The sequence below is a fragment of the Mobula hypostoma genome, chromosome 6 (genome assembly GCF_963921235.1).
Source record: "Mobula hypostoma chromosome 6, sMobHyp1.1, whole genome shotgun sequence".
Taxonomy (NCBI): Eukaryota; Metazoa; Chordata; class Chondrichthyes; order Myliobatiformes; family Myliobatidae; genus Mobula; species Mobula hypostoma.
In genome coordinates this window covers 85760003-85787007 of record NC_086102.1, presented here as the reverse complement: position 1 = coordinate 85787007, position 27005 = coordinate 85760003, and the positions used below count along the sequence as shown (strand labels likewise).

Here is a 27005-nt window from a genome sequence, read left to right as displayed (position 1 = left end):
CTGCTGTACTATTCTATGTTCTAAACCTTGTTTTGTTACATATATTTGTTTTAAATATATGTATATTTGAATGGTTGCAGTGCCAGCATTTTTCAGAACTACTACCTAATGTTGCCATTCTCTACACCTAAAGAAAGCTTGTGGTATACCGGGAGTTTGTTTCTTCCAGATTGTAGTGCAGCAGTCTGTTCCAAGCCCTCCTTATCTTCAAGATTCAAGATTGTTTAATATCATTTCCTGTACATGTGTGTAAAGGGGAACAAAATAATTATTACTCCGGATCAGATGCAGCACAAAAAACACAAAAGATAAAGAGCACAATAATAATTTAAATGAAAGAATAAATATGAATACATAAAGATTATATGCATAGATTAATTGTATGTCCAAAAAGTGACACTAGGCACAGAAGTATCTGTACATAAGGTGACTAACACGAAGTAATAAACTAGTGGTAGTTGGGGGTGTGGAGGGGTGGGTTAGTTGGTGGAGGTGTTGTTCCGTCTTACTGTTTGGGGAAAGTAATTGATTTTTGAGTCTAGTGGTGCTATGTGGCCTCCTCCCTGATGGAGTGTGTCAAACAGTCCATCAGCAGGATGGGTGGAATCCTTCATGATGTTACTGTCCTTTCCCAGCACCTTTCTGTAGTAGTAGTAAGCAGCCTTTGGTCCCAGGGGATCCTGGGTTTGCGCCTCTGATGAACTGTGTCCTCTCCAGGGTGCAAGCCTGGGTGGGAAGATGGGAAAGACAAGCGCCAATACAGCTTGGCACCAGTGTCATCGCAGAGGTTGCCAGACTGAAGTTGTAAACAACATCAAACTACCTTAGGGACCCCAGCTCCAGATTTCTTCTTCGGGGTTTACTCCCGAAGCCTTTCCCATGGGTGAGTATGGCCACAAGGCAGTGGAGGTTTAAAATCAGAGTTTTCCTTCTCCTAGGCGGGCTGCTGTCCAAGGCTGATGAGCCACACCTGCCCAAAGCTACTGGTTTTGAGGGGCCAGTGGTCCGCCTTTGCCCCTCCTCTTGTCAGTAAAAAGAGTTCTGCCAGGCCTAGTAGCTAAGCCACACGTGAAGGCCAAGAGTTGGACTTGGTTGTCAGAGGCTGTTAGAGTCACACACCATTTGGACCACTTTATAGGTAATAGGAACTTATCCCCACTACCACCCCGGCTGTGACCACCTTAGGAACCACCTTCCTGTATATACGTCCTTATTGGTGGGTAGTAATGCATTGGGTAGTTTTGTCTACCTGTTGTGGAGCATTCCTGTCTACCGCAATGAAGTTTCCATATCAAGCAGTGTTGCAATTTGTTAGGATACTCCCTACAGCATATCTGTAGAATGATATGACTATGGACGTGCATAGTCCAGCTCTCTTCAGCCTCCTCACAAAGTAAGATGTTGGCAAGCTTTCTTGACTGTGAATGATGTGTAATGGCACTATCAGAAATTGTGTGAGATGTGCACTCCCAGAGTTTGAAACCACTTGCTGCTGATGTAAAGTGGGGTATTCAAGTTCTCCTGAAGTTGATAACCCTCTCCTGTATCTTATTGACATTGAGGAAGAGATTATTTGCTTGGCACCGAGCCTCAACCTCTTCCACCTCCTCTCTGTAGGCCATCGCATTGGTGTTGGTGATGAGCCCCACCCACTGTCGTGTCATTGGTGAATTTGGCAACATGATTACTCGGGTGTATGGCCTTGCAGTCATGTGTGAGCAGAGTGTATAGAAATAGGCTCAGCACCCAGCTTTGGGGAATGCCCATGTTGAGAATGATCAGGAGGGAGGAGCAGTTGTGTATACTGACTAAGGTCTGTTTGTTGGGAAGTCCAACACCCACTTGCACACTGGTGTATTTAGATGGAGGAAAAGGAGTTTGGTTCCAAAGGTCTGTGGGACAATGAGTGTTGAATGCCAGACTGAAATTCAGAAATATTATTCTGACATAATTGTCCTTGCTTTCTCGGTTTGTCAGGGCCTGTCTTCAGTTTGATATAAAATTTGCTAATATTGTTCAACTGGGAGAAGAAGAACACTCGTACAGCAGTCTTCCACATATAGTGCCTATAAAAAGTATTCCTTCCCCCTCCCACCGAAAGTTTTCATGTTTTATTGTTTTACAATATTGAATCACAGTGGATTTAATTTGGCTTATTTTGACACTGATCGACAGAAGAAGAGTCTTTCATGTCAAAGTAAAAACAGAGCTCTACCAAGTGATCTAAATTAACTACAAATATAAAACACAAAGTAATTGATTAGAAAAGTATTCAAGTCAGTATTTAGCAGATGCACCTTTGGCAGCAATTACAGCCTTGAGTCTGTGTGGCTAAGTCTCTATCAGCTTTGCACATCTGGACACTGCAATTTTTCACCATTCTTCTTTACAAAAATGCTCAAGCTCTGTCACATTGCATGGGGATCTTGAGAGAAACAGCCTTTTTCAAATCCAGCCACAAATTCTTAATTGGATTGAGGTCTGGACTCTGACTTGGCCAATCCAGGACATAAACGTTGTTGTTTTTAAGGCATTCCTATGTAGCCGACCAGAGAGCTTAAAAAGAGGATTTTCATAGCAGTCATAGAGTCCATTCTCACATATAGATGCGAGACATGGACACTCACCAAGACGATGCGGAAGTCTCTAGATGGTTTCTATACACAAATGCTCCAGATGGCTCTTGATGTGAGTTGGCAACAGCACATGACGAACGTTGAGCTCTATAACAACCTATCGAGGCGAGAAGACTGCAACTAGCGGGGCACTGTCTACGCCACCTCGAGCTACCTGCCAGCCTAGTCATCATATGGGAGCCCAAGCGCAGGAGGATGAACCCTGGGCACGCTCCTAGAAGACAGCGGCGTGGCTAATGTAGATGAACTGAACACACTGATGAGGGAGAGGGAGAAGTGGAGAGTCCGTCATCGTGTCCGATGCCGGCCCGCTAGGCCTGAGTCGACGTAGTAGTAGTGTGTAGCTTTGGATTTATGCTTGGGGTTATTATTTTGCTGGAAAACAAATCTTCTCCCAAGTCACAGTTCTCTTGCAGACTGCATCAGGATTTCCCTGTATTTTGCTGCATTTATTTTACCCTGTACCTTCACAAGCCTTCTAGGGCCTGCTGCAATGAAGCATCCCCACAGCACAATGCAGCCACCACCATGCTTCACGGTAGGGATGGTGTGTTTTTGATGATGTGTGCCGTTTGGCTTAAGCCAAACATAGCATTTACTCTGATGTCCAAAAGCTCAATTTTGGTTTCACCAGATCATGGAACCTCCTTCCAGCTGCCTTCAGTCACCCGAATATCTTCTGGCAAACTCTAGCTGAGATTTCATGTGAGTTTTTTTCAACAGTGATATTCCCTTTGCCACTCTCCTATGCACATTCTCTCCCATCTCAGCCACTAAAGCTTGTAACTCCTCCAGAAATGTTATAGGTCTTTTGGTGGCCTCTCTCACTAGTCCCCTTCTTGCATGGTCACTCAGTTTTTGAGAACAGCCTGCTCGAGGGAGATTTACAGCCATGCCTTATTCTTTCCATTTCCTGTTGATAGACTGAACTTTACTGCAAGATATATTCAGTGACTTGGAAATTTTCTTATATCTATCTCCTGACTTGTGCTTTCCAATAACCTTACTGCAGAGTTCCTTGGAGTGTATTCATGGTGTAGATTTTGCCAGGATACTGACTCACCAGCAGTTGGACCTTCCAGATACAGGTGTATTTTTACAACAATCACTTGAAATACCTTGACTGCACACAGGTCTCCAAAAATAAAACTCAATTTAACTAATCATATGACTTCTAAGACCAATTGGCTGCACCAGTGATGATTTGGTGTGTCATATTAAGGGGGGAGGGGGTGAACACTTACGCAATCAATTATTGTGTTTTATATTTGTAATGCGGCTTTGTGGAAAACACTCTAACCAGAAATGCAATTTTCATGCTAAGGATGATCTGTGAACGAGCCATCCAGGTACAGAAAGACATCTACCTATGATTCATTGACTATACAAAAGTTTTTGACACTGTCAGACAGCGAGATCTTCTGGAAATGCTTCAAGATCTTGACATAGATGGGAAAGATATACGTTTCTTAAGAAACTTATACTGGGACCAGACAGCATCCATCAGAATAGAAGGAGAAGTGAGTGAGTATGTGAATATCATGAGAGAAGTCAGGCAAGGTTGTGTCTTTTCGCCAGACTTATTCAACCTGTATAGTGAAAATATCTTGAGAAGTATCAAAGACATCAAAGGATTCACAATTGGAGGCCATAATATAAATAACATCGGATGTGCTGATGACATCGTACTAATAGCTGACTCAGAAACAAAACTTCAAGAACTACTCACTATGGTGGCAGCAGAAAGTAATCACAGAGGCCTCTCAATCAACACCAAGAAGACAGAAAGCATGGTCATCTCCAGAAAGACTAATATCCCACAATGTGTGATCAAGATTGGAAATACAAACATCAAACAAGTCAACAAATTCAAATATCTTGGCAGCCTAATAACAAGTAATGACAGGTGCGACACATATCAAATACAGAATAGCAATGGCGAAAGAAGCTTTCCAAAAAATGAAGACCATATTAACAGACGGAAAGATGAGCACGCACACTAAAAACAGAATACTGCAGTGCTACATTTATTCTATCTTGACTTATGGAAGTGAATGCTGGACCATTTCTCCAGCAATGGAAAAGAAACTAGAAGCAGCTGAATTATGGTTCTACAGGAGGATGTTAAAAATATCATGGACCACACACACATCAAATGAAGAAGTTCTCAGAAGAGCCCAAGCTATTCGATCACTCATACCAACAATAAGAGAAAGACAACTCCGATTCCTAGGACACATCATGCGGAAAGATGAACTAGAAAAACTCATACTCTCTGGAACGATTGAGGGGAGTAAACCTAGAGGAAGACCTCGGCTTATGTACATCACAAGCATAGCCAGGTGGCTACACATCGAGGAAATGGAAGTCATCCAAAAAACAAAGGATAGGTCTATATGGAAAACCATGGTCACCAACGTCGGCATCGTATATGGTACCTAGACAGACAGACATATTTGTAATAAATTGAGATCACTTCATAGGGATCTGTTTTCACTTTGACATAAAAGAATCTTTTTCAGTTGATCAGTGTCAAAGAAGCCAAATTAAATCCACTGTGATTCCATGTTGCAAAACAAAACACGAAAACTTCCAAGGGGAGATGAACTTTTCATAGACATTGTATTTAAGGAAGACTAAATGAATACATTGTGATATGTAACGTACTGTAATTGTTTAGGGGGACAAGGTGATCAGTTCAGCAAACATTGAATATGCACTCAGTGGCCACTTTATTAGGTATGCCTGTACACTTCCTGATTAATGCAAATATCTAGTCAGCCAATCAGCAACTCAGTGCAAAAAAAACATACATATTTGGTCAAGAGTTTCCATTGTTGTTCAGTCCAAACATCAGATTGGGGAAGAAATGTGATCTAAGTGACTTTGACGTGGAATGATTATTGGTGTCAGACACAATAGTTTGAGTAGCTCAGAAACTGCTCATTTTGTAGGATTTTCATGCACAATATTCTCTAGAATTTACGGAATGGTGTGAAAAACAAAAAAAAACATACAGTGTGTGGCAGTTCTGTGGCAGTAGATGCCTTGTTAATAAGAGAGGTCAGAGGAGAGCAGTCAGACTGGTTCAAGCTGACAGGAAGGCAATAGTAACTAAATAACAATGTGTTGTAACAGTGTTATGCAGAAGAGAATTTCTGAATGCACAATATGTTGAACCTTGAAGTGGATGGGCTATAGCAGCAGAATACCACACCAGGATCTACTCCTGTACCTAATAAAGTGGCTACAAAGTGTATATCCATTGGGTTGAGTGAATTTTATAAGGAAATTAGAAAAGCAGCAGTGTGATATCCCTCCCCGCCCCCCCGTCTTTCTTCCCGGACCTCCTGTCCCATGATCCTCTCGTTTCCCTTTTGCCTATCACCTGTCCAGCTCTTGGCTCCATTTCTCCCCCTCCTGTCTTCTCCTATCATTTTGGATCTCCCCCTCCCCCTCCAACTTTCAAATCCCTTACTCACTCTTCCTTCAGTTAGTCCTGACGAAGGGTCTCGGCCGGAAACGTCGACTGCACCTCTTCCTAGAGTTGCTGCCTGGCTTGCTGCGTTCACCAGCAACTTTTATGTGTGTTGCTTGAATTTCCAGCATCTGCAGAATTCCTGTTGTTTGTGTGGTATTCAAGGATGTCGTGAACCAGGCAAATTAGGTCTGGATAGCAAACTCAGGATTTTGATCGTACATTGAGATGGTTTTATTTTCCATTTCTGTCATTTTCCATCTTCGTCATCGTATTCTCTATGTACATATCGTCGATGTCATTGTGGTAAACAGGAGAATCAACAAGACAAAGTCCCTTTAAGATATTGTAAATAAGTCACCAGTGCGTCATCAATGTGACTTTCATGTTGGTAATGGCTTATTGTGAATGTTCATCAGTCTGTGCTGCATTGCAGTCTGCATTAAAAAGTAAATATAAAGGTCAAAAGACCAGAGGAGCTGACTCAGGCTATTCAGCCCATTGAATCTGCTGCATTATTCCAACATGCCTGATTTATTATCCCTCTCAAGCTGCCGTCTCCCTGTAACTTTTGATGCTCTTACTAAACAAGAGTCTATCAACTTCTGCTTTAAATATACAGGTTCAAGTTCAAGCAGTTTATTGTCATCTAACTGTAGATATATACCACCAAATGAAACATTGTTCCTCTGGAACACGGTACACCCACAATACGTATATTACTCACAGAACATAAAGCATTATATTACTACAAATAAGTCAATAAAATATAAGTAAAAATGCATGTGAAGTGTGCTGCACAGGTAAGCGGAACAGTAAGCAGCTCACTGTCCTAGTAACAAGATCTTGGTGGTGGCAGGGTATTCATTAGTCTTACAATCTGGGGATAGGAGCTGTTACCTAATTTGGCAGTTCTAGTCCTGATGCTCCTGTATCTCCTCCTTGATGGTAGTAGGTCAAACAGGTTGTAGGATGGGTGGTGGGGGTCCTCAACAATGTTTCAGGCCCTTTGTCTGCAACGCTTCTGGTAAATGTCAAAATATGGGGAAGGAGGCCCCAGTGATCCTCTCAGCAGTTTGTACTATCCCCTGTGTGGTCTTGTGATACAACATCTTGCTGCTTCCATATGATAATGATGCAGACAGACAGAACACATGATGGCGCTCCTGGAGAAAGTTGTTTGAATGGGGCGGGGAGCCTTGCATGCCTTAATTTCCTCAGAAAATGTAGATGCTGTTGTGCCTTCTGGACTGAGGAGGTTTTGTAGGTCCAGTTTAGATCATCCGTTATGTGCACGTACAGGAACTTCGTGTTCTTCATTCTGTCCACAGCAGAGCCATTGACATGCTATGGAGAGTGGTTAACCTGCGCATTTCTGAAGTCCACAATCATCTCTTTTGTCTTGTCTATATTGAGACTCATGTTGTTGTTCTCACATCATCTGACAAGCCCCTCTAACTTCTCTTTGTATACCAACTCACCATTGTTGCTGATGAGACCAGCACCAAACTTGATATTGCAGTTTGAGTTGGATCAGTCAGTATTATCAGCAGTGGGCTGAAGACAAAACCCACCGGTGTTCAGTGTGAAGAGGCTTGAGATGTTGTTGCCAATTTGGACTTACTGGGGGCATTCCATCAAGAAGTCAAAGATCCAGTTATCAAGATAGGTGTTGAGTCCCATGAGGACAGTTTACCCACCAGCCTCCGAGAAATCATTGTATTAAACACCAAGCTGAGATTCTTAAAACCATAAGACATGGGAGCAGCATTTGGCTCATTGAGTCTGTTCCACCATTCGATCGTGGCTGATCCTTTTATCCACTCCTCAGCCCCATTCCCTGACCTTCTCTCCGTAATCTTTGATGCCCATAAAGAACCTATCAATCTATGTCTTAAATATGCCCAACAACCTGGCCTCCACAGCTACCTGTGGTAACAAATTCCACCAATTCACCTCCCTCTCGCTAAAGAAATTTCTCCGTGTCTCTGTTTTAAATGGAAGCCCCTTTATCCTGAGGCTGTGCCTTCTTGTCCTAGACTCCTCCACCACAGGAAACATCCTTTCCACATCTACTCCATCTAGGCCTTTCCACATTTGAAAGATTTCAATGAGATGCCCCCCCATCCTTCTAAATTCCAGTGAGTACAAGCCCAGAGTCCTCAAACGTTCCTCGTATGATAACCCTTTCTTTCCTGGAATCATCCTTGTGAACCTCCTCTGAACCCTCTCCAATGCCTGCACATCTTTTCTTTGATAAGGAGCCCAAAACTGTTCACAGTACTCAAGGTGAGGTCTCACCAGTGCCTTATTAAGTCTCAGCATCACATCCCTGCTCTTGTATTCTAGACCTCTTGAAATGAATGTTAACATTGCATTTGCCTTTGTCATCACCGAATCAACCTTTAGGGTGTTCGGCACAAGGACCCCCAAATCCCTTTGCATCTCAGATTTTTGCATTTTCTCGCCGTTTAGAAAATAGTCTGCATATTTATTTCTTCTACCGAAGTGCATGACCATACATTTCCAACATTGTATTTCATTTGCCACTTTCTTGTCCATTCTCCTAATCTGTCTAAGTCCTTCCTCAACACTACTTGCCCCTCTGCTAATTTTTGTGTCATTGCAAACTTGGCAACAAACCCATATATTCCATCATCTAAATCATTGATATACAGCATAAAAAGAAGTGGTTCCAACACCGACCCTTACGGAACACCACTTGTCACTGACAGCCAACCAGAAAAGGATCCTTTTATTCCCACTTGCTGCCTCCCATCAATCAGCCAATGCTCTAACCATGCCAGTAACTTTTCTGTAATACCATGGACTCTTATCTTGGTAAGCAGCCTCATGTGTGGCACCTTGTCAAAGGCCTTCTGAAAGTCCAAATATACAACATCCACTGCATCCCCTTTATCTATCCTTTATCGATGAACAACTTCCTGACATTTGAGGCATCATTTTTGAAGTAGGACAGGGTGCAGTGGAGAGCAGAGCCTATGACATCATCAGTGGACCAGTTTGAGTGGTAGGTGAGTGGTTAGGAATGGGTTCAATGGAAGTTAAGATTTTTTTTGGGCGTGTGCCTGTGTGTGTGCGCGCATCTGTGTGTGTGTGTGCATCTGTGTGTCTGTGCGTGTGTCCGTGATGATAGATTTTTCATGGCTTTTTTACAAGGCGCGGAGCGAGAGAGAGAGACTGTGTGGTGCACCACTCCTCACAGACATTTTTTCGCAGTATTTTCCCTTTGTTTTATGAGGTCGAGTTGTGTACTCGACACTCAACCCGGTACGGATGGAAAGTGTACTCGGGGGCGGACCCGACTATTTTCGAACTTGGGAACCTCCGCTCCCGGATCCAGCACTGATGTCGTTACGCCACCAGCCGGCCCAGAAGTTAAGATTTTATATAATTGGTTACCAGTGCAAGGAGTGGCGCCTCACACATCCTTCCAATCCGTGCCTTGTAAGGCATGAAAATGCCCGACGCTGGCCTCTCAGGCCTGAGTAAACATCATCATCATCATAGCACTTCATGATTGTTGAGGTTAGTGATACCCAGTGACTTGGTCAATGAATTCCACAGATGCACCACCCTCTGGTTAAAGAAATTCCTCCTGATGTCCTTTATAAAGGGATGTCGTTCTATTCTGAGACTGTGCCCTCTGGTCCTAGCCCCCACCCCATTATAGAAAACATCCTGTCCATATCCACTCTATCTAGGGCTTTCAATGTTTGATAGGTTTCAAATAAATTGCCCCTCATTCATCTAAATTCCAGTGAATACAGGCCCACAGCCATCAAACAGTCTTCAAACATTAACCCTTTTATTCCTGGGACCATTCTTGTGAACCTCCACTGGATTTATCAAGATGAGGGGCCCAAAACTGCTCAAAATACTCTGAATGCAGCCTGACCAATGCCCTATAAAGCTTCAGTATTACATTCTTGCTTGTATATTCTGGTCCACTTGAAATGAAATGTTAACATTGCATTTGTCTTCCCTACAACCGACTCAAACAGCAAGTTGACCTTTAGCGAATCTACGACTTTACCAAATTGCAAGACCATACACTTCTCTGCACTATATTCCATGTGTCACTTCCTTGCCAGTTCTCCTAATCTATCTGTCCTTTTACAGACTCCTTGCTTCCTCAACACTATCTGTCCCTCAACACTGTCTGTCCCTCCACTCATATTGGTGTCATCCACAAACTTGGCCAAAGAGCCATCAATTGTGTCATCCAAATTGTTGACATAGTGTATAACATGAACAGAAGTGGTCCCAACATTGATCCCTGCAGAACACCACTATTCATCTTTCCTGTAATACCATGGGCTGTTATCTTGTTTAGCAGCCTCATGTAAAGCTCCTTATCACAGGCCTTCTGAAATTCCAAGTAAACAATATCCACTGACTTTGCTTTTTCTATCCTGCCTGTTATTTCCTCAAAAAAATTTGTCTGTCAAGATTTCCCCTTAATGAAACCATGCTGACTTTGGCCTACTATATATCTCATGCCTCCTAGTACCCCAAAGCCTCATCATTAATAATGGACTCCAACATCTTCTCAATCATTGAAGTCAGGCTAATTGGACTATACAATACACATCAAAGTTGCTGGTGAACGCAGCAGGCCAGGCAGCATCTCTAGAAAGAGGTACAGTCGACATTTCGGGCTGAGACCCTTCGTCAGGACTAACTGAAAGAAGAGCTAGTAAGAGATTTGAAAGTGGGTGGGGGGGGGGAGATCCAAAATGATAGGAGAAGACAGGAGGGGGAGGGATGGAGCCAAGAGCTGGACAGGTGATTGGCAAAAGGAATATGAGAGGATCATGGGACGGGAGACCCAGGGAGAAAGGAAAGGGGGAGGGGGGAAAACCCAGAGGATGGGCAAGGGGTATAGTGAGAGGGACAGAGGGAGAAAAAGGAGAGAGAGAAAAAGAATGTGTATATAAATAAATAACAGATGTGGTACGAGGGGGAGGTGGGGAATTAGCGGAAGTTTGAGAAGTCAATATTCATGACATCAGGTTGGAGGCTACCCAGACGGAATATAAGGTGTTGTTCCTCCAACCTGAGTGTGGCTTCATCTTTACAGTAGAGGAGGCCGTGGATAGACATATCGGAATAATTTCCTTTGTTCTTCCTCCCTTCCTTTTTAAAGAGTGGAGTGACTTTTGCAATTTACCAGTCTTCCGGAACTATTCCAGGATCTAATGATTCTTGAAAGAACTACTAGAGCCTCCACAATCTCTTCTGCTACCTCTTTCAGAACCTTCAGGTATACTCCATCTGGTCTTGATGACTTATCTACCTTCAGACCTTTCAGCTTCCCAAGCACCTTGTCTTTAGTAATAGCAACTACACTCACTTCTATCCCCTGACACCCTTGAATTTCTGGCATTCTGCTGGTGTCTCCTACAGTGAAGACTGATGCAATATGCTTATTAAGTTTGTTAATTGTTTCCTTGTCTCCAATTACTACCTCTCGATCAGCATTTTACAGTGGCCCAATATCCACTCTCACCTGACTTTTACGTTATATATCTGAAAAAGCTTCTCACTATTTTTTGCTATATTTTATGTTCTCTCTTTTGTTTGTGTGCTGTTTTTGACTTCCCTTGTCAGCGACTTTCCTTGTTGCCTCATCCTCCCTTTAGAATACCTCTTCTTCTCCTTTGGGATGTATCTATCATGCACCTTCTGAATTGATCCCAGTATCCCCAGCCATTGTTGCATTCCAGTCAACTTTGTCCAGTTCCTCTCATGTCGCTGTCGTTCCCTTTACTCGACTGGGTGGCAGGCTGGAGATACATCTCCACACAAGGAGGTGTTAGGCACTCCCTCTCTCTCTACTAGCCTGCAGGTCACCCTTGGGCAAAGTTTAGTACCTATATAGCATCCCGGTGGCAGGTGGTGGATGATTGTTTGAGCAGTTGGTGAATATCACAAGCCCTGGTTATGCGATTGTTGATTCCAGGCAGACAGGCTGTGAAGATTATTGATAATGGCTGGGGTCACCTGCCTTGTAAAGACCCTGCCCAGAAGAAAGCAATGGCAAACCACTTCTGAAGAAATATTTGCCAAGACCGTGATCACCTAAGTCATACAACACAGCACATAATGATATTGAATAACAATATATCCCATTTTATCTTCTCCTTCCCAAACTGCAGGATGAATTCTATCATATTATAATCACTGTCTCCTAAAGATTCATTCACCCTCAGCTCTCTAATTAAATCTGGTTCATTATACAACACTCAATGCAGAATTGCTTTTTCCCTAGTAGGCTCAACTGCAAGCTTTTCTAAAAATCTATCTTGTATGCATTCTGCAGATTCCTTTACTTAGGATCCAACACTAACCTGAATTTCCCAGTATACTATCATAGCATTGTTGTTTTTAAATGCCTTTTGTACCTCCCATTGTAATTTGTACTCCACATCCTGGCTACTTTTCGGAGGCCCACTTATTATTCCCATCATCCCTTCGTTTTAACCTTCCAGTTTCTTAACTCTTCACACAGAGATTCTATACCTTCTGATCCTATTTCATTTCTTACCGACAGAGCCACTCCACCCCTTCTACCTACCTGCCTTTTCTTTCGATACAATGTGTATCCTTGGATGTTAAACTATTACCTCCTTTCAGCAATGACTCAGTGATGCCCACATGTCATACCTGCAAATCTCTAATTGCACTATAATATCATCTACCTTATTCCATATATTGCATACATTCAAATATAACATTTTCAGGCCTATATTCATCACCCTTTTCAATTTTGCCCCCATGTTATCGGAAGTCAAATTCTTACCTTTTTCTAAACTATCTGTTTTTTTTTAATTTATTCTGAAGTCTTTTGTAACCTCTCCTGCACTGCCCTTCCCTTTTACTTTATCCTCACTTTTCCAGAGTGTTGAACCTTCTGTGTAGTTTAAAGACACACTTCTGCCCATCCCACTGACTGCAATTTTGCCCTATCATCTGTCAACCCTTCTTAAGTCACACTACACAGTGCATCTATTTGCATACCAACTAGCTCAAATTCTGCCCGATCACTTAGAGACTTAGGTACAGTTTAGTCTGAATCTATCTATTTGGATTATTTCAGTTTAATCAAATTTAAAGCTGCTTTTTTGTAACTAACAAGATCATACATTCCATGCAACACACATAAGAGTTGCTGGTGAACGCAGCAGGCCAGGCAGCATCTCTAGGAAGAGGTACAGTGGAAGTTTTGGGCCGAGACCCTTCGTCAGGACTAACTGAAAAAAGAGCTAGTAAGAGGCGGCCTCCTCTACTGTAAAGATGAAGCCACACTCAGGTTGGAGGAACAACACCTTATATTCCATCTGGGTAGCCCCCAACCTGATAGCATGAACATTGACTTCTCAAACTTCCGCTAATGCCCCACCTCCCCCTCGTACCCCATCTGTTATTTATTTATACACACACACTCTTTTTCTCTCTCTCCTTTTTCTCCCTCTGTCCCTCTGACTATACCCCTTGCCCATCCTCTGAGCTCCCCCCCCTTTTTTTCTCCCTAGGCCTGCCGTCCCATGATCTGCTCAAATCCCTTTTGCCAATCACCTGTCCAGCTCTTGGCTCCATCCCTCCCCTTCCTGTTTTCTCCTATCATTTCTTATTTCCCTTTCGCCCTCCCACTTTCAAATCTCTTACTAGCTCTTCTTTCAGTTAGTCCTGACGAAGGGTCTCGGCCTGAAATGTCGACTGTACCTCTTCCTAGAGATGCTGCCTGGCCTGCTGCGTTCACCAGCAACTTTTATGTGTGTTGCTTGAAATTCCAGCATCTGCAGATTTCCTCATGTGTCATACATTCCATATTAAGATTCAAATGCATTACACCCTAATTCTCTCTAATTTTATGTACATCTTCCAAAACTAAAACTATTCACCTGTGTTGAACATCAGGCTGTAATTTTTAGTGACTTAACCAGAAATTCCTAAGTTTCACATACTCAGCATTAATCTTTCTAACACTGGCAGGTGATCAGCATTCACTGGAAATATTGCAGATTCAGGTATCAAATTCACATGTCGGATTCCTTTGTCCGACTACAAACATTTTGTCTTTATTATAAGTCGGAATTTATATTTTAATATTAGTGTATTGACTATCTTGTTTATTTGGTTTTATTTTCTTAAAAACAATCATATCAGCAATATACCTGAAGTTTTATATTAAAAGGAAGTGCAGCAGTAATTAGGTGACCTGTGGAGGTTTGACAGAAGGCAGCAGATGAACAAGCTGACAGTCCAATAAAATGCTGCCAAGTCATTAAAGTGGAGAACTGCTTACGTATGTAATCATTATTCATTGGTGCTGTACTTCCTGGGTTTATTTACAGTGGAATTACAAAAATGGATGGTAAGACCTTTATAAAAAAATACCTATTATGATTATAGGGTGGAGAATTTAAACAAAAATAATAACAGCATGTACAGCACAGAGACCAACTTATTGTGGTTTACCAAGTTGTACTGGAGTAGCTAGTTTACCAGTTTTTCTAGATGAAATATCACGTACAACCCCAGAGGTTCTGTTTATTACGAGCTGATGTATCAGAACGTATCTGGTTTGAAAATATTGGCTTGTCTGACAGAAAAGTAAAACAGTTTTGCGGTGTAGAGACGTAAGAGACTGCAGGTGCGGGAATCTGGAGCAAAAAATAAGTTCTGGGAGAACTTTGTGGGTCATTATTTGTGGAGTCAAAGGTTGATGTTCTTGTTTGTAAAATTGTGCAACATAGTAAGCTGCTATTGGTTCTAGGCATTTGTCAGAAAGGTTCATTGGTGTAGCGTTAACTTTTAAAGGGACAAGCAATGTTATGTCTTTTGGGAAACAAAAGAAGACACAGCTGATTTATTTGATTAGAATTCACTGTTCATATGATTAAATCAGAGCAGTTTCTTAATGCTTCTTTGTAATGTAGTTCAAATTAATGTAGTACAATTCTAGTAATCCAGCATCTCATTTACCTATTAGTCCAGAATGTGAGCCAGAGACTTAGAGTGTATGTGACATGTGTGACTAGGACTGGGGTCCAGACTATGGGCCAGCTTTGTAAGAGCCAGGATTGGAGTTTGAAACACCATGGGTTAGAACGTAATGTGGTCTAGAGTGTTTGTATATTTTCCACTCCCTCTACTTTCACCAGATTCACTGAGCAATCTATCGTGTTACTGTGTAACATGTTTAAAAATGTCAAATAAAAGTATGTGGGAGTTCATCAGAATAGTATCCAGTAGTTAAGAAAATCTGCTACCATGACCAAATATCAACAGTTCTGGATTATTTGTATTAAGGTTGCAGTGATATATCTCCCTGTAGAAAAGAAAATGGAAAATAGTATAATTTTTCCACACTCTTCTTAAACTGAAATCTTACTCTTTGATTGAATACAACTGACCTCATACTTCAACTTGCTGGAAAGGTTGCTGGTTGCTGCATTTTAGATGTGCTTTTAAACCAAACTTCAACAGACATTTTAAGTGGACATAGGATCTCATAGCACTAAGAAGAGTTTCTTAATCAAATTCTATTTTCTATTTTCAATCCCACCAAACAGATTAATTGGAAATTTATCTAATTTTCTCTTTATCAGATTTTGCTTTGAATAATTTGGCTAATGGAACTGTGAACAACTACTTAAAAGTACACTTTGACTTTGAATCCCTTTTCTTTCTCACATGGAATGTAGCAGTTATTGACAAGGTCAGGGCATTGTACAGGCATTAGAGCTGGTGATATTGATGAACTAGTGCCTTGAACAGCATTATATTTGTTTTGGAAAATTCTTTCACAATGGTGCCTGGTAAAGAGTTGTAGAAATTTGACCCAGTAATAATCAGCAACATTTTCAAATCATTTCATATTAGAGTTTGACACAGTGGTCACCCTTGTCTATGTCTCTTATAGGTCATATTAATGTTAATAAAATGTATATCCTTCCTAAATTTTTGTATTTTTTTCAGTCTCTGCCAATTTTTATTTCTAAAGCTTTTTTCCATGGATTAGATTCTATTATTTCGTCTTATCTATGGCAGGGAAAATACCCTAGACTTAATAAAGCTCATCTTCAAAAATCTAAAAAGGAAGGTGGTATGGCCTTGCCTAATTTTCGTTTATATTATTGGGCAGCCAATATTCGTTGTCTTATTTTTTAGTCTTTCTTCCATAATAAATCTGACTGCCCAAAATGGGTGGCATAGAGTTGAACTCTACTAAGGATCTTTCAATTTCTGCACTTCTCGGTTCCGCACTTCCTTGTCATTTACCTCGACTTATTGTTAATCCTCTTATTAAACATACTTTAAGAATATGGGCTCAGTTCAGAAAATTTTTAGATTATGAGGACGCTCAGTCCTCATTTATTGTCATTTAGAAATTTAATGGCCTTCATGGTTTTTCTGTCTCTAGCCCTATTTTACACAATCATCTTTTCCTACCTTCTATGCGGGATTCAACATTTCACACTAGCATAGAAAGGGTATTAGGTGCTTTGAAGATCTTCTCACAGGTAATCGCTTTGCAACTTTTCAACAACTGTCTGTAAAGTTTAATCTACCTAATACTCATTTCTTTAGATATCTTCAAATTCAACATTTCATTAATCCTTTGACATCAAACTTTCCTGAGATGCCTGAGAGAAATGTTCTGGATTTGTTTCTTTGTACAGGTGTCCCCTGTTTTTCGAATATTCGCTTTACGAAACCTCACTGTTACAAAAGACCTACATTAGTTACCTGTTTTCGCTAGCAGAAGGTGTTTTCACTGTTAGGAAAAAAATCAGCGCGCGATAAAAGGCAGCGTGTGCCCTGAGCAGCTGCTTCTCCCCCGGATTCAGAACGGCATTCTCGCCGGCATTGCTTAAGCACGTGCCTGTGAGCAGCCATTTGCAAGATGAATTCTAAGGTGTCGGAAGAGCCTAAAAGAGCTCGTAAGGGTGTTATACTTAGCATAAAACTAAACATAATTAAATGTTTCGATCGTTGTGAACGAAGTAAGGACAAAGTGAGTTTGGCTTGTGGAAGCTGTCGAAGATGATGTTGAAGAGGTTTTGGCATCCCATGACCAAGAGCTGATAGATGAAGAGCTGATGCAATTGCAAGAGGAAAGGATAACAATCGAAACTGAATGCAATAGCGAAAGTGAAGTTGTCCAGGAACTGAACGTGAAGCAACTGCCTGAGATTTTCACTGCAATGATAAAGTACGACTTTAATTTTGAAAGGGTACGTCGATTTAGGGCATATTTGCAGGATGGTTTGAGTGCTTACAAAGAACTGTATGATCTAAAAATGCGCGAAGCTAAGCTGTCAAGCAAGCCTTCCACATCGGCCACAGCAGACGACGAACCTCGACCTTCGACATCGAGGCGGGCAGTCATAGGAGAAGATGACCTACCTGCCCTGATCAACGATGAGATGACACCCCAGTGTCCCACCACCGCAACCCCCGGGCCCCGGACAGATACTGTACCGATCTGCGGAGAATGCAGCGGTAGCCGGGAGGCACACAGTACATCTTTAAGAAAAAAGCTGAAATAAACATGCTAATTAATTAGGTGCCGCCCGGCACGTAAATGTTGGCCCAGATCAGAAGTGATTGCCAATTTCACTTGCTCTATGTCGTCTTTTGCCGATGGTGCTTGCGTGAGATTTTTGCTGTGGAGAACAGTGCAGGCAATCGTTGTAGAGAAATATTTCTAATTTATATAGGCTGTGTATTTATCATATCATTCCTGCTTTTACTATATATTACTGTTATTTTAGGTTTTATGTGTTATTTGGCATGATTTGGTAGGTTATTTTTGGGTCTGCGAATGCTGACAAATTTTTCCCATATAAATAAATGGTAATTGCTTCTACGCTTTATGACATTCCGGCTTATGAACCATTTCATAGGAACGCTCTACCTTCGGATGGTGGGGGTAACCTGTACCAACCCATTGGGTAAGGTTTAATATCGGCTATTCGTGATAAGTTAGTGATTTTGAGACGTGCCCCTTTCAATAAAATCAGATCTGCCTGGGAGCAAGATCTAAATATCTCTTTATCCGATGCAGTTTGGGGATCTAATCCTTAAGTCAGTCAACTCAACCTCTTTATGTGCTCGCCACTGCCTTTTGCAGTTTAAGGTTGTACACAGGGCTCACATGTCTAAAACTAAATTACCACGGCTTTATCCTGACATTAGTCCTGTTAGTGATAAGTGTAAAGGGCCTGAGGCTTCCCTTATTCATATGTATTGGACCTGTCCTAGTCTTGAGAAATTCTGGAGAGAAGTTTTTTTTTAACCCTATCTCATATTCTTTACTGTCATTTAGAACCTAACCCTCTGGTTGCTCTTTTTGGCACCTTGGGTGAAGTAAATATGCACTTGAGTACGACTAAACACCGAACATTATCTCTTAGCTAGACGTTTGGTGGTTCTTAGGTGGAAAGATGTTGCCCCACCCACTCATGCTCAATAGCTTAATGATATTATGATCTGTTTAGACCTCGAAAAGATTAATTATTCACTTCTTAATTGGGACATAAAGTTTCATAAGGTGTGGGGACCTTTTCTTGAATATTTTCATCGAGCTTCTATAGGGTAAGTTTATCCTTTTTTTTAGTATGCTACAATTCCTTACTTTCAGCTTTTTTTCCTTGAAAGTTATACGGTTTTCTGTTATGAATTATACTTATGGTAGTCGGCGTTATATTATTTTTTTCCTATATGTTATTACAGTTCTCTGGGATTGAATGTTCTGATTGATTTTTTTTTTATATATAAAGTGGTTGGCCTGGGTTTTTTTTTCTTTTTTTAGTGGGAGGTTGGGTTGAATATTAATTTTACATAATTCTCTTTTGGGTGCTTTTTTTTCTTACTGTTATGAACTATATATTGGATTTGTTTGTTTTGCACTGTATAAATCTCCATTTTGTTGTTAGGTTCTTCTTTGTAGTGTCTTGTAGAAGTGCATTAAAATTTTTTAAAAAGAATTAATAGAAATGCTTTGGGGCGATGTGCTTTTCAACTCATTTTGGAGGTACTGGTGAAGGTGGGTTTTGTAAAACTTGCACAATGCATTAGTAGTTTAGGAACTGAATGCCCAGGATCGGATGAGGTGCCAGTCAATTGGGTTGCTTTGTTAATTTCCAGCTTGTATTCTGTACATGACAGAAGAGCTCTAAGGATTTAGGAAGAATCACTGCGAACCGGACTGAAAACTTTGGAACTCGTCTTTAATGGAGGAATAAAGCCCCACAGTTGTCAATACTGTTTCCTACACAAAATTCAGCTGCTTAGCTGCCCTGATTTTTAAGTGTAGGCTGTTTCAGTACTGTGATAGAGGCAGCATGGAATGGTGGGAAAATAAGAGATTTTGGAAACCAGCAATGATATTTGGCTGCATAAGTGGCTTCACAAATTACCAAATGTACACTTGGTATACTTTTTTGAATTTCAAAGTTGCTTTCAGGCATTTACAGGCATGTTTTCTGGAAATATTTGAAGTAAGTTCTAAATTTCATTTCTCCCTCTGCAGGTCCTGCTCAGGTTCCAATGGTGTCCCCAAATGGTTCAGTGCCTCCTATTTATGTGCCTCCAGGATATGTATCCCAGGTGAACAGAAAGTGACTTCTAATAAAAAGAACAATTATGTGGGAAAATACATACAATAATATAAACCAAGTTAATTTTGATTATATTACAGCTTAATAAGACTTTTAACTAGCAAAGTTTATTGCTTCTTCTCAGGAGTAGCAAGTCATATATTTACCCTATCAAGCTGTGCACAATTGTAATGAATAAATCAAGTTTGGACAAGGTTGTACATTTTGGGAAAACTTATATTTGTTCTATGAAATTGTGTTGATTCTGTTGTTCTTGGGAAAAACAAGGCTTGTTTTACTGTATCTCACAAATTGTCAAGGGTCTTTATCAGTGTTTTGGAAAATCTTGCTAAATGGATGACAGTTGTATGTCATGCATATGAAATGCTTCAATAATTTTGTAATATGTAAGATAGGAATATCTGATTTAGCATACTGGACATCAGTACATAATTACTTTATTATCTGAATTATCTGTAGCCTTATTTCTAATGTAAAATGTATTATTGTCTTTGCTTATAATGATCTTGTGAGTAAAAAATTAGTCCTATATTTCATAGTGGTTCCTCTCGTTCTGGTTACTTTATGGAATGAGGAAAGTTGAGTTAGACCAAAACAAAACTTGCCTTGTCAGCTTCAGATTTTAAGCAGGGTTATTCTACTTGATGTTGTTGCAGGTTATTGAAGAAAATGGTGTTCGAAGGGTGCTGGTGTTACCTCAACAGCCAGAGTTTCACCCTGGTAGTCATCCACCAATACATCCTCATCCGTATATGCCTACGTTTCTTCATCCACCTGTCCTACCACATCATCAAATGTACTCTACAGGACCAGGCGATGTTTCAACACAGTACGTTCCACAGCATCATCCTCCACATTCATATACAGATCAAGGTAAACACAGTTTTTTTTTAGATTATGAGAACACTCGGTCCTCTTTTATTGTCATTTAGAAATGCATATATGCATTAAGAAATGATACAATGTTTCTCTGGAGTGATAGCACAGAAAACAGGACAAACCAAAGACTAACAATGACAGAACCACATAATTATAACATATATTTATAGCAGTGCAAAGCAATACCATAATTTGGTGAAGAACAAACCATGGGCACAGTAAATAAAGTCTCAGAAGTCCCTGAGTCGATCGACTCCCGAGTCCCCAATAGCAGGCTGCAAAAGGGAGAAACTCCCTGCCATAAACCTCCAGGGACCGTCAACTTGCTGATGCCTTGAAAGCAGCCGACCACAGCCGACACTGAGTCCATCCATCCGAAAATTTTGAGCTTCCAACCAGCCTCTCCAATACAGCCTCCCAAGCGCCATCCTCTGCCCAGCGCCTTCAACCTCACCCCAGCCGCTGAAACAAGCAAAGCCAAGAATTTCAGGGCCTTTTGCTCCGGAGATTCCGGTTACCACACAGTAGCAACGGCAGCGAAGTGGACATTTTGGAAGTTTTCCCGATGTTCCTCCATACTCTCACATCTGTCTCCATCAAATCAGAATTGTGCACGGTCCCCTATTTGACAGATAACAGACATCACCACCGAAGTGGCTGCGTGCGCTGCCGTCACGTCGCCATCTTCTCCTCCTGATTTACTAATCATTGTATATTTTCAAAACATCCTGGGTGGAAAATCTGTTTATATTCATATTGGTTTATTATTGTCACATGTACCAAATGAAAAGCTTATCTTGCATAAAGTTCATACAGATCAAATTATTACTCAGTACATTGAGGAAGAACAATGTAAAACAAAGCAGAATAAAGTGTAAAAACTACAGAGAAAGTAGAGTGCAGGTAAACAGTAAATTCCACATCATAATGAGATAGTTTGTGAGCTCAGGAGTACATCTTATTGTTTACGAGTCTGATAACAGCAGGATAGAAGCTGTCCTTGAGTCTCATATCTGTCTTCAGGATTTCCAGTGGGAGAGGGAAAGAGAGATAATCTCTGAAGTTGGTTGGATCTTAGATTAACCAGTGGAATTCCTAAATTGCTTGAATTCTATAAGAACAAACTTATCTGGTATCTGATGCTTGCCTTTTCTTTTCAACTAGTAGGAAAAATAACTTGCCTTAAAATATATTTTTGGAGGGTATATTAAATTTATGATTTGATCTCTTTCAAAAGATATGTACTTTTCTCTAGATAAAGATATTCTTTGTTCAGGGTTGAATGGGGGTTTAGCTCTGACTCACTATATCAAAATACCCTGTTCAATATCTGGTGATAGAGTTCAAGCTATTTTGTTGTGATTCAGAACTTCACTGGATAGGCCACTTGTTACAGGAAAACAGATCTATGGATTCGGTAAATGGGACAAATGACACTGATTATGATTAAGCATGTTAACTATTTATTTACAGACAAACGGTAAAATACTTGACCAAACATCTAAGTCAAACGTACTCATCTAAGCCACCCTAAGTTACAAAACATAAGACATTAAACATTCAGTAATGCCTGAAACCCAATAGGTACTTCATTAAGTCTCCCCGAGTTACACAACTATAAAACTAAACATTCAACAAACAGGTAATTAGCTAAGTGTGAGCATAGGGCCTCCAAGCTGCAGCACACTTTCTCACTGGTCGTGAAAGCCTGAATTGAGCCTTTATTGAAAGAGAGAGACTTTTTCACTCGTGCTATTCTTATACCCTGAGGTGGTACCAGAAGCCAGTGCTGTGGCATGAAAGCCAACCAGTGGTAAAGAGCTGTTGCATCCTTCAACATGCCAAACAACAACTGGCAAGAAAATTAACACTTCACATTACCAGCCACCCCTTGAAAGACACAACACCATGACAGTTTTGGCCCTCAGGCTAGCGTAACCACCGCAAGTGCCCCAATAAGCTACATATAAAACACAAAAGTACAATTTCTTGTACTATAAGGCCAATAGTTACTACCCAATGTACCACAGTAGTCCACCGTCCTCCTAGCGTCCCAAAATTCCACCAGCTTTCCTGCCCATGGTGTAATAGCTATGGAGCTGGTCCCTCACTTTCTTAATCTTGTCCACTGACTGTCAGGTGTGATCAGCCAAGTGAGCGATGTTCCCTGACGCGTCAGGAATGTAGATGCAACATTCGTGACCTGATAACAGCTCAAGTGCCACATTTCACTCTGAGCTGTTAATATAAGGCCATCTGATTCTGCAAGGCAACTGTTCGAATGGTTATCCTTTCAGCCAGTACTCGGGTCAGCGCATCGTTCGTGTGCTTGAGAGCTATGGCTGTCTCGTTACCTAAAGTCTTCATCACAGAGGTCATACGTAGCTGTTTCTGGGATAGTCTGGCCATACCATACTGAGGAAAGGCTATCATCCAAAACCTTTCTGCCTCTGTGGTAGCCTTCTTACTATGTCAACCAACGTGAATAGAGGAGGTTGGTATATATATATAGGGCACCCCGTACCCTGAATAGCAGCAGCTATACTACCCTATGGGGAGCCATGGGTAGGCCCGGAAGCCGCATATCCAGTAAGTGGCACTCAGTGTCTAAGGAATGCCCACCTTCACACCACCATTCGACATATACACAGTCATCCCAGGACACTGTTCCTGTGCTGTGTCCCGCTGACTGGTTGGACCTGTGTCTATCATACCACTTACACCAACGTTCCATTCCCTTCCATATTGGCTGGGGAATCACTTCCAGAGTCATAACCTTTGGATTAAACAAATCATACATAGCGAAATACCAGCCCTTAAAGCATTTGCTCTACCAGGTGTCACTAAAGCTGAAGTTCTTTAAGGCTGTTACCGTACTATGGGGTGAGGTTGGTTGGAATAGACAACTCCCTTCCAGCTTCTCCAAAACAGAATACCAAAACCCAAGAAGCTGGGCAAGTTCTTCCAACAGTCTTTTTTCTTGTCATCAAAGAGGATCATTATTAATGGTATCCCGTGTTAGGAGTCCTCGTACAAATCCAAAACAAATTACAAAACTTGTAATAGGACCTCCCACCCCAGGTCAGCGTCATCAGCACTGTCGTCACCATCCACTATGCCATTCTATAATGTAGGGAGACACAAGCTCACTCTCTCTCTCTCACTGGGTATTAAGACATAAAGCAGACTTGTTAGCCAAAACAACAGGAATTCTGCAGATGCTGGAAATTCAAGCAACATACATCAAAGTTGCCGGTGAATGCAGCAGGCCAGGCAGCATCTATAGGAAGAGGTGCGGTCGACGTTTCAGGCCGAGACCCTTCGTCAGGACTAACTGAAGGAAGAGTGAGTAAGGGATTTGAAAGCTGGGGGGGGGGGGGAGATGCAAAATGATAGGAGAAGACAGGAGGGGGAGGGATAGAGCCGAGAGCTGGACAGGTGATAGGCAAAAGGGGATGCGAGAGGATCATGGGACAGGAGGTCCGGGAAGAAAGACAAGGGGGGGGGAGTGACCCAGAGGATGGGCAAGAGGTATATTCAGAGGGACAGAGGGAGAAAAAGGAGAGTGAGAGAAAGAATGTGTGCATAAAAATGAGTAACAGATGGGGGAGGTGGGGCCTTAGCGGAAGTTAGAGAAGTCGATGTTCATGAACTTCTCTAACTTCCGCTAAGGCCCCACCTCCCCCTTGTACCCCATCTGTTACTCATTTTTATGCACACATTCTTTCTCTCACTCTCCTTTTTCTCCCTCTGTCCCTCTGAATATACCTCTTGCCCATCCTCTGGGTCACCCCCCCCCCTTGTCTTTCTTCCCGGACCTCCTGTCCCATGATCCTCTCGCATCCCCTTTTGCCTATCAACTGTCCAGCTCTCGGCTCTATCCCTCCCCCTCCTGTCTTCTCCTATCATTTTGCATCTCTCCCTCCCCCTCCAGCTTTCAAATCCCTTACTCACTCTTCCTTCAGTTAGTCCTGACGAAGGGTCTCGGCCTGAAACGTCGACCGCACCTCTTCCTGTAGATGCTACCTGGCCTGCTGCGTTCACCAGCAACTTTGATGTTTGTTAGCCAAAACAACAGCTTTTAAGATTGCTCCCCAAATCTTCCAATCTACCAAAATATGAATTCCAAATTTCCAGTTTAACTGTTCACCAATGAATAATTTCCCTCTGAAATGTGGGCATCTCATATCCAAAATAAAGATGCACAGATTTCCATCATCATAACCTGGATTCCACATGATGTTACAACCTCGGCTCTCAGGAAGTAACACAAAGGAGTCAGGCCATAACAGGATTTACAAACAAAAGATATTTATTAAAGTTAAGGTGAAGGGAAAAATGGTGACGTGTGGTGTGGTACTGTTGGCTGCAGAATGGAAGAGAGAGAGTGGAAGTGGCCTTGTTTTTAAGCTGTCCCCACCAGGTGCCGACAATGGAAGGGTAATTGCAGACGTTCCAGGGAACTGCAACACAGGTTAAAGAGGAAACACAGGCCAGGAAATGTACAGGATATAACACCCTCGCCCTTAAAGGTTGCTCTGGGGCAACCTAAAGCTACCCTAATAATGCATACAGTATGTTCATTAAGGGATATAGGGTGTAAGCAGATGCCAGGTACACTTACTACCTTGAAAGGGCATCTGCTAGCACATTGTCCCTTCTAAAGATGTGGCAAAGCTTCAGGTCATACCACTGCAGGAATAAACTCAGTACTAAACACTGGTTAGAGTTCCTCATACTGCGGTAAAAGACCAGAGGGTTATGTTCTGTGTATACAGTGAGTGGAGAATTGGAAGAAACATAGACATCAAAATAATTCAGGGCAAGAATAAGAGCTAAAGCTTCCTTCTGTTGTGGAGTAGTGCTTCTGATGGACCTTAAGTTTCTTAGAGAAATAGCACATAGGATGCTCCACACCCAGTGAATCATCTTGGAGGAGCACAGTCCCGACACCAACATCACTAGCATCAACAGCTAGCTTAAAGGGCTTACTGAATCAGGATCTGCTAGGACAGGAGCACTACTCAGCAAGGCCTTCAAATTCTCAAAGGCATGCTGACATGTCTCCATCCAAACATAGGGAATGTTGGGACTAAGTAGGTTAGTTAATGGTGCAGCAATGGTGGAAAAATTTTCGCTATGACTTATATAGTAACCTGCCCTTCTGAGGAACCGTTTCAGCTCTGTCTGGAATGCTGGCACAGCAAAATTCGCAGGGGCTTCTACTTTAGCTCCAATAGGGCAGACTTGACCATGGCCTACAACTTTACCCAGTTAAGTAACTGTAGCTTGCCCAAATTCACACTTGGAGAGGTTCAGGGTCAAATTTGCAGCCACTAACTGCTTGAACACCTCCTCTAGCTGGAACTATACTCTCTGGAGTTCAGAAGAATGAAAGAGGATCTTATAGAAACATACAAAATTTTGAAAGGGATAGATAAGATAAAAGTAGGAAAGTTGTTTCCATTGGTAGGTGAGATTAGAACTAGGGGACATTGCCTCAAGATTCAGGGGAGGAGATTTAGGACGGAAATGAGGAGAAGCTGTTTTTCCCAGAGAGTGGTGAATCTGTGGAATTCTCTGCCCAGGGAAGCAGTTGAGGCTTCTTCACTAAATATATTTAAGAAACAGGTTAAGAAACCTATGCTCTGTCCGCCAGAGAAAGCAGGATCTCTCAGTGGCCACACATTTTAGTTCCACATCCCATTCCCATTCTGATATGTCAATCCATAGCCTCCTCTATTGTCAAGATAAAGCCACACTCAGGTTGGAGGAACAACACCTTGTATTCCGCTGGGTAACCTCCAACCTGATGACATGAACATTGATTTCTCTAACTTCTGTTAATGCCCCTCCTCCCCTTCTTACCCCATCCCTTATTTATTTTTATTCCCCTTTTTTTCCTTCTCTCTCTGTCCCTCTCACAATCACACCTTGCCTGCTCTCCATCTTCCTCTGGGCTCCCCTCCCCCTTTCTTTCTCCCTAGGCCTCCTGTCCTGTGATCTTCCCCTTTCTCCAACTCTGTAACCCTTTTGCCAATCAACTTTGTAGCTCTTAAGCTTCTTCCCTACCCCTCCTGTCTTCTATCATTTCGGATCTCCCCCTCCCCCTCCCACTTCCAAATCTCTTACTATCTCTTCTTTCAGTTAATCCTGACGAAGGGTCTCGGCCCGAAACTTCGACTGTACTTCTTCCTATAGATGCTGCCTGGCAACTGCATTCCACCAGCATTTTGTGTGTGTTGCAAGAAACAATTAGATAGGTTTTTACATAGTAAGGGAATTAAGGGTTATGGGGAAAAGGCAGGTAGATGGAGTTGAGTTTGCGGACAGATCAGCCATGATCTGATTGAATGG

The 27005-nt window shown here is 41.8% G+C and overlaps 1 protein-coding gene across 4 annotated transcripts in view; it reads left to right on the top strand.

Annotated features, from left to right (window-relative positions):
* fndc3a (fibronectin type III domain containing 3A) overlaps positions 1-27005 on the top strand; it is a 235403-nt gene that overhangs the window by 118440 nt on the left and 89958 nt on the right. For 3 of the 4 annotated variants that reach the window (XR_010018366.1, XM_063051121.1, XM_063051120.1), the window contains exons 4-5: positions 19682-19758; positions 20426-20642. Coding sequence is in view for 3 of the 4 variants with exons in the window: in XM_063051121.1 (XP_062907191.1) it covers positions 19682-19758; positions 20426-20642 (294 nt within the window). In the remaining variant the exon portion in view is untranslated. Of the gene's footprint in view, positions 1-14456; positions 14516-19681; positions 19759-20425; positions 20643-27005 lie in introns of those variants that run through there. The other variant, XM_063051122.1, reaches the window with a different exon arrangement.